The sequence below is a fragment of the Anneissia japonica genome, unplaced genomic scaffold (genome assembly GCF_011630105.1).
Source record: "Anneissia japonica isolate Jap-2015-1 unplaced genomic scaffold, ASM1163010v1 scaffold277_len1293397_cov203, whole genome shotgun sequence".
NCBI lineage: Eukaryota > Metazoa > Echinodermata > Crinoidea > Comatulida > Comatulidae > Anneissia > Anneissia japonica.
In genome coordinates this window covers 1,031,976-1,041,095 of record NW_022719460.1, presented here as the reverse complement: position 1 = coordinate 1,041,095, position 9,120 = coordinate 1,031,976, and the positions used below count along the sequence as shown (strand labels likewise).

At 32.2% G+C, this 9,120-nt stretch overlaps 1 protein-coding gene across 1 annotated transcript in view; it reads left to right on the top strand.

Moving 5' to 3' along the window:
• The first annotated feature begins 1,522 nt into the window (after positions 1–1,522).
• Positions 1,523–9,120, top strand: part of LOC117110937 (short transient receptor potential channel 3-like) — a 40,921-nt gene continuing 33,323 nt past the window's right edge. The window contains exon 1 of the mRNA XM_033253787.1: positions 1,523–1,714. Coding sequence (XP_033109678.1) covers positions 1,641–1,714 — 74 coding nt within the window. The 5' untranslated portion in view covers positions 1,523–1,640. The remainder of the gene's footprint in view (positions 1,715–9,120) is intronic.

Below are 9,120 nucleotides of genomic sequence, written 5' to 3'. Positions count from 1 at the left end.
ATCAATACCATTGCATAATTTTCATGCAATATAACGCCAAAGCAATGGTTTACAAGGAATAATGACGTCTTGACTAACCTATTCTAAGAACTGAACACGTAATGATGACAGCGCTTCGTATCTGTAAAGAAAGGCGCTTTGTGAATGACTAGATTGGATTGGATTGGATAAAGAAAACAAAAAGAAACGAAACAAAACGGATATAATTTTTTTATTATTTAGAAGTGAATACTCTACATTATTAATATTAGGATAGATATTTGATGTTGTATCTACCTAAGTTTACCAGTCAGAGATTTGTGTGTAAGATGATTTGTAATTAATTAAGATTTTCACTTGACCAATGTGCGGCGCACATCAGCAGCAACAACGACATAATAACAGTGGCTTTTCAATCCATTATGGGCATATATTTAGGGCAAAGATTGCCAGAGAGAATTAGTCTTGACCGTGTTTGTGGCAATTCTTTCACAACCACAATACAGACAATGCCTATACTACTAATAATTCGCGTGAATTAGTGGTCATTGTCAATCTCATACTGTGCTATAGAAGCAAATGAGCGTATAAGGCAATCATAGCAGGTTTGTCAATAATATGACATTATTTAAAATAAAAATTGACAGCTTAAACTAATACAATACACTAAATCAAATTTGAAAATTAATGATAATTCGTAGGACACGTCAACAAAGATGTATCATGAACTTCTGACAGAATATTTTTATTGAATTTAATTCAAGTTCACGTTTGCTATACTCTATGTGATGGCTATAAACCATCGCATGGTTCAGTGAAAGGAATGGTAGAGTCAGTCGTTTTATGAACTTCTTAAACACAGACATACAGGAGACGAGTTCTTGATTCCTCCCATGTCAAAATAGCGTTGAGTAGCATATCGTATATTATAAGTTTCGTATATCTTATTAACATAATCCCCTCCTTTAATATCGCCATGTTTACAAATGCAACAGAGAAGATTCTTCTTTTTGTTTTTTTACATAAACGAACCTTTTTAATTTAGGTGTACACATTATTTTTTGTAACGTGGAAAATATATTTAAACCTTTTATACAAACTTTCCCTACTATAGTCCCAATTTACAGTTTCAGTAGTCTCATTGATTAATTGTTCTTCTTCCTATTTTTCTTTATTGCTATAATTTTATTTTCATTATAGTAATAATAGTTATTATTGTCATTATCAATATTAACTTAATCATTATTATCATCATCAAATTATTACCCCATCATTATAATACTCAAGAACCGTAAGATCCGTGTAGGCCTATGTGTCATTGTAATTCAGCTTTAGTTTTTACTCATAGTTTGATTATTACTGAATAATTTTGTCCGCACCTACTAATTAGATTTTATGTTTTATCATAGTAATTTGTGAGAGATCGTGTAGCAACATTATTGACTGTTAAATTTCACGTTAGAGCGACCTCATGGTGACTATTAAATAATGTTCAAAAACGTAATGCACTTACACACGACCAAACATAATCGTGTAACAGCTCTGTGAGTTCTTAACGATGCTTGTCCGAAGATAAAGATATTAGGCCCTACATATGCCGTTGTCTTTTCAAAACTCGACAATAATGCCACAAAGACGAGGATTATAGCCAAATATAGGCCATGCAATACTGGATATCTACTATAGCTGCAATGCCAAAGGAAGTAACTTACGAGAAGCGTCGGGAGTTTTACTGGTGAGATATCAAAAGGTGTTGTTCTATAGGCCTAAATAATTGTTTTAACATCAACAAACAGATCAAGTTTTGTTTTATTTCAGTACAAGTTAGAACACTATTTTGTGCTTTTCTTTTTAGGCATATTTACCCATACATCTGCGTGTTTTATATGTATATACCAAAAAACAGTGAGAGTAAAACTGTGGGGTGCGTCCGATATAAAAAAATGTATATAATAGGTTTGTTAATGCTGAAATTACTGTTGTTTTGATGAATTTATTTCATTAAAAAAATCTTCACGGGGATGGATGTGTCTATATAGGCCTATATGGGAGTGAAAACCCAAATTAAATATTCATTTACTCATATTGCTTGTTTAAGGCAATTAAATTAAATGTTTTGATACATATACGCCAAAAGTGTGTAAGTCGTATCATAGTCTTATGTGTACAGTACTGCATTCATGTGCATGGGCCATATTACACGTAGAACCAAAGGCTTAAATGTCACCGCAGAAAAAGGAGACCGAAAGACGGTGTGCTATTGAAACTTGATTTCAGCCCGCCAGTTGAAACACAAGGTCAGTGCATCTATGTACACTGGGCCTACGGTTTATATAGTCCTTGTGTGAGAATGCTTGTTTTACATAATTAGCATCATGTTAATCATCATCTTCATTGCCATCATCGTTGTCCTTTGTAATTATCATCATCTTCGTCATCATTATCCTCATCACCCTCATTATTATTATCTTCATCATCATCATCCTCATCATCATCATCACAGTGGCGTATCAAGGGGAGTGCGTGGGGGCACTCGTACCCCCTCAACTAATCATTGAGCCCCCACCAATTCACCTTAGTATTCATCATCACCTTTATCATCGTTATTGTCATTATTATCTAAATTTATATAGGCCTATTATTCAATTCATCTTTTTATTCCGTATACCGTAGCAGAGACAGTAGAAACTTTTAAAACCAATAAGTTATTCCTTAATTTTGATTATTTACATTTATTTATCGTTTCTCATAGCAACATGGCGCCTACAGTATGTTCGTGTTTCAGTAACCTTGGTAATAATATCTTCTAAATTAACTCTTTTTTTTTTAAATTAACAATTTGGCTGTTGAATTGAAATGTGAGAACCTATCAAAATACTGTTTTCCCATCAACCTCCGGTAAAAATACGTCATCGAATCGTAGTGATATTTCATTTTATAGAAGAACAGAGTGATAAAAAGGTATTCAATTAACCCATAACTCAGAGCGTTACGGTATTATGCAGAATGCGTATAACATGCGTGGTGAGTTGGATCTAAGTTCTGTGCCAATATCTTATAGCTCTTTGAGGTCTTGTTTATCTTAATAATAATACCAAGAGTTACAGGTTTGAGTCTCACCAGAAACACTTTTATACAAATGAAAATAAAAACACTTTTTAAAATGAAGATCTATTCTTGTTAAGATTATAACATCATGTTTTTCTACAATCGAGCACTGATTGTACATACTACATTTTTAGATTTATTGTATTGTTTATACTATTTAGGCCTATTATGCATAAATTTTATTTGCTTAATAGTATTCGTATGATCACCCTATAGAACATATTACAATTGGTGCACGCATTCCATCCTTTGTATTTACCTAATGAGCAATGATCTTGGTTGACATAATGTCTTGTAGCTTTTTCAGAACCAATTAAAGCTCTCTTAAAAATGGCATTCTTTAAAACGTCACTAACGTCATTTTATTGAACAGTTTGATACTGACATCATACAAGCGACTAAATGTATATAGGACGTACTGTATACATATTTCAATGTGGACACATTTCAGAATCAGAGATAGTTTACAGTAATTAGACTAGAAAGATATCATTTATAGAACATTTCCAAAAAAAAAAGTATGTGATAAATTTGAGTTCGGTATACTTCACTTATTGTCGCATCGAAATTTTAGATTGCCGCTGGAACATTATGTCGCAGTTGCAATGAACTGAAACTACAGTAAAAGTATGGCGATAGATAATTTCAAATGATATATAGTATCAGCATACGCCTACGTTTCTTTACAAATAAAAAGGATATTCAAATTTATTATTTTTTTATATTTTGCTATTTGATATGTGTCAAATGTTTTTGCACAGTTTTATCCGAGCTTCACATTCTGAATTACGATCAATTTATTCGCAATCAGTACATTTTCATCTTTTAACAAAATGACAAAAAGAGCTGGAAACGATAAAATCTGATAGTGAAGTTTCGTTTTACGAAAGTGTACATGCCAATGGTTAACTGCGGTCCGGTTGTCCACGCTAAAGTAAAGTTATCTTACAGGATACTATTTTTCATGATACCTATGCTTATAAACGTCGAGGGCCCCTTATGGTCAGCTTACGGTGGATGGATCCCCCTGATAAAATATTTTTGGGAAAAAAAAATTATAATGAATATTACTAGACTTCGACAGTAGAGGTATTATAGGAAAATATTCTGGAATTGAACCTAGGACGATGAGATTGTAAGGTAAGTGCTTACACCACCAAATCACTCTCGTAGCACTTAATACTCGACCGTCTCCTAGTTGTGAATATTCTGAACAACCACCTGACAGGAAATCAGTAGTTGTATTAAATTTACCATATGTATATGAAATTAAAGATTGCCTGTATAGTCAATTAGCCTGTCGTCTTGTTGGTTGATATCATTTATGTAAGTATTGTCAATTATTTAGACTTAAATCCTTAAACCAGTGTCAATATATTAAACGTGATCAATATATCATTGACGGAATACACTTGGCGAAGTATATTAAGAATCAGGGCCTGTGATGTTTTAAGGTATTTAATAACTTTGATAGACATCTATAGCTGCTGGTGCATACATAATTATACGCCAAAGGTTAACCGTTAGAGCCTACTTCGATTACATATTAATTGATATCATTAGATTTAGTTATATACATCTGAATGTGTCGTAGTTGCTTTATCTGTCTCTGTCGAGAAGAGTTTTACTTGAATTCATTAAATTAAAGCACTATATGTTATTTCGTGCTCCGAATCTAAACTACCGGTACTTGAAATGTCGTAACATGTGGATTAGTCACGGGTATGAAAATTCATTGTGATTACTTTAAAAACAAATTAATAAGTTTATAATAAATTTGCGATTTCAGTTCCTTAGTACTTATGCGAGCAATTGCTATAAAATAAAACTGTTGTCTGGTATTTAACAAGCAAAATATTAAGTAGTGAAACCTATGCATAATAGCTTATAAACTGACGCTACACTTCTGCATTGCATCCTATTATTGTATGGAAACGTCTGAATATTTACATATGCAGCTGAGATATCTCAAATGTAGTATGGACTTACTGAAATCTCGAAATTTTAAGTAATATTGTGCTATGCTATAGCTTGCGACAAAGCTAAAAACATATGTCGTCATTGATGATACTACATAAAGGTGATTGAATATATACGTAAATGTTAGTTTATAATACAGTATTCACATACGGTAGTGTCATGGTGGACAAACCTATTATACGCTTGCTTCGACTCATTTGGATCATTACAATCTCATGTGATAATTAATTGTCTCATTAAAGTCCTAAGATAACTATTTAATACGCTCAGGTGTCTGGACAAATCGTCGTGACGGTTGAATTATATATTATCATTATTCGTGATTTTGCTGTTTTGATACTTTTTCAGCAAACTTACGTGGGACCGGAGCATGTTATGTTGGTTAAGAAGCTTGGCACTACATTCCTAAGCATCTTCGTTCAATCCCTAAGTAACACAATTAAAATATCTTTATAAAGCACCTTCACATTAGAGCAAACATTACTATCAAATGTTTGTCAGTACGATTCGAATGTTCTGATTGATGCGGTAAAGCACTGTTCAAAACCAAAACACGATGTTTGAGTAAATGTCTCAAACAAGAACACACGATTACCTAAACCATATTAATAATTTATAAGACATATAATATTCTTAATAATTATTTATAAGACATTTTGTCTAATTGTAGAAGGTGTATGCAGGATTTAAACACAAAGCTCCTCGCAATTTTTTCCCGCATGTTGAAAGGTAAAAGTGTTTCGGCTTCGGCGTTCCTGATGTGTTTTGCAGAAAATGTGTTCAGGTATTTGACATCATAACATTAAGCACCTAAGCACATTCAATTCTAAACACGCCAAGATCCTAGGCCTAAGCACAGTAAGCTATGCTATCCTTCATGCTAGTTTTACAGTGTACGTTATTAATGTTAGTTGTAACAGGTTTTCTAAATTGAATCGAATTGAATAAAAAGCAATCGGCGTAAACATAATTGACTAAATTGTTGTTATTATATTAAACTATCAATATAATAATATCAGATAGTAATTTGAAGTTTATTTTTTGGGACGATTTTTTTTAAGTAGTTCTATTTATTTAGTAAATATACTGGTTGGAGTGTTTTTACATCATAATTGTATTGACACAGGTTTCTAAATCGAATCGAATTGAATAAAAAGTAATCGGCGTAAACATAATTGACTAAATTGTTGTTACTATATTAAACTACCAATATAATAATATCAGATAGTGATTTGAAGTTTATTTTTTTGGGACGATTTGTTTTAAGTAGGTCTATTTATTTAGTAAATATACTGGTTGGAGTGTTTTACATCATAATTATATTGACTCATGTTACATTCTACTGGAAAGCTTACTGCATTTAGTCCTAGTGGTAAATCTACTTAGCGAGAGAAATCAAAGTTGTTCACTAAAACGTTTAACTCCCTACCCTTAAATGCTTTGCGATCAGAGTAAGCACACGTTAAGTGTAAGGGAAGATACTTTTATATTCAGCTTCTCGCGAAAATCCATTAGCTCACTGCAATTATGATGGACATAATTTTAACTCCAATCCCTTGGTGAGAATAACATTGCTTGATTCAAAGTGCGTTCGCAATGTGTTGTGATTTCAAATATATAGTTATACTATAGTACAACTAGCCCACCCAATAATGTGTGAGTGTGGTTTCAAATAATTGACCTAACTACTGTGCGATATATAGTATTTTTGAAAAATTAACATATAGGTCTATTTTTACAGTAATGCAGGCCTATAAGTTGTAAGTTTTATAGGTTAACTATAAGTTAAAAGGATGATATCGTGTGATAGGGTAAGAATAATGTTATTAGATCTAGGTAATACTATTAATGTGTATCATATCAGCACACTCTATTATTTTAATCATAAGACAAAAAGTAATATTATTTTTCTCATGTAAAATAGTTTTATAATTTTGATTTACAAGTTTAATCTTGTCACATCAGTCAAAGTGAAATCACTTTCTATTCAGCAATATCATCATTGGTGGTAACATTTTTAATTTTTAAAATGTAAATATTCAGTACCTACTCTGGTTATTTTGTGCGAAGTATCAAGACGCTGTGAAACGAATCCTTCATATTACTAGTCATCGTTTAATCGACGGACAGCAATACATATCAGTGAGAAGTATAATGAATTTAAATAAATATTTAATCACTCTTTGATTGGGGTATCTGGTTGACTTAGTAATGGAAACACATAAGCCATTTATCTCGGTCTCTGAGACAGAAATGTTCATAAATACTCACTATTGCACTGTTTCAATTCAGTTAATTGCCTGCAATACATATTATATGCATACAGCTTGGCCCGATTCAATCGATCAACAACAACTCTGAGGAGGAAAGACGAGCTACATTAACATTTAATCGGAAATAGAGATATCTTACTTTAAGAATATATCTTGATTTATATATACATATTGCCGACTCACCTTCAGTTGCTTTTTTTAAGACCAAACTCAAAACTCAACTTTTTAATATCTAAACATTCACAGTGCCTTCGGTTTAGTGATATTGGAGCTTTATAAATTATTACTATTATTATTTATTATTATTATCATAATTATTATTAGGTTAACTAAGTTTTAGTTCAGACACATTCATTTGTATTTTTGCTTATATAATACATTAGTCGGGTCAGGACTGCGTAGTTAGTATAGAATTATCAGATGCTCTATCAATGTTTTATTTGTCTATCTGCTCTGCTATATACTGCATTGAGCACTCTTGTCTACATGATCTGGTTTAAGCCAACCACGCAGATTATATATATATATATATATATATATATATATATATATATATATGTTTTGTGAAGAGACATATGTGTTTTGTGAAAAGACAGTTCAAGTTACAATCCCCTCCATATACACAGTTTAATCCGCAAATAATCATATAGTAGATTATAGCAAATGGTAGTAGATTGACAGTTGATGAATTTATTAATTGATTACTTCCTAAAGAACATGAATGAAAATGAAACAATACTTCGGCTACCGAAATCATCGCGTATACTGTCGTCATGACAATATTCAATAACAAGACAATACAAATGAATAATAAATAGCCGAATTGAATTTTTTTAATATGTTTTTCACGGTAATTATATTGAAATTGCTCTTTAGGCATGAATACACAAAGGGGAAGGCACTTTGAAAGACTTACATTTGTGATTTTCTTTAGGTTAGAATATGATAATATAGAATACTTTCAAATTACAAAACGACAAAGTGGTGCCAGTAAGATATGTAGATATACAAATTTTTACCATTTAAACCATTAACATTACTAGAATTGTGTAAGCCGAAATAGATCACTCAGTTTAACGCAGTAAAGAGTTCATGTAGGGCTGTACATAAAATTACCCTGGTATGACGCTTAGGTGTCCCGTCCTCGATGCAAAGCCTAAGCGGCCGCACATTTGGGGCAGGGTGGTCACCAACTTCGAGTCAACTAACAAACATTATTAGATTAGCTTGTAATATTAGATTGATGAATGGGGGCGAGTCACAGTGCAGGTCAATAAGGGCAGTTCACTACTGATAAGTGCAGTTCACTACTGCTAAGTACAGTTATTACTACTTATTTGCGCAGTTCGTATTAAAATAATAACAATATTCAAACTTAAATATGAGAAAAGCAAAACCGAGAACACATGATGGCATGGCACAGCACAGGTTACGTGTTTACCAAATCAACCAACCATCTTTATTAGAATCAAAGTAATATTTTTTCATTCAAAAGGGAAATTTTCTCGCTCGCTTTTAAAATTGATAAAAAAATACAAACAACAAATGAATGGATAGATATGTATCAAGTATACATTATAATTGGCTTTTGTGGAGAGCGAGAATCTCAATTGCACCGTCGAACATGATAAATAATATGATAAATAATGAAGCGTACCGGAGGTGTCGTCTGATCGTTATTTTTATAGAAGTAGCCAAAAACACGGCTGTCAGTAATGAGCCTATCTATTCAATAATGTTTTGACGTTCGGACATAAAATCTATATTCACAATCTCCTGA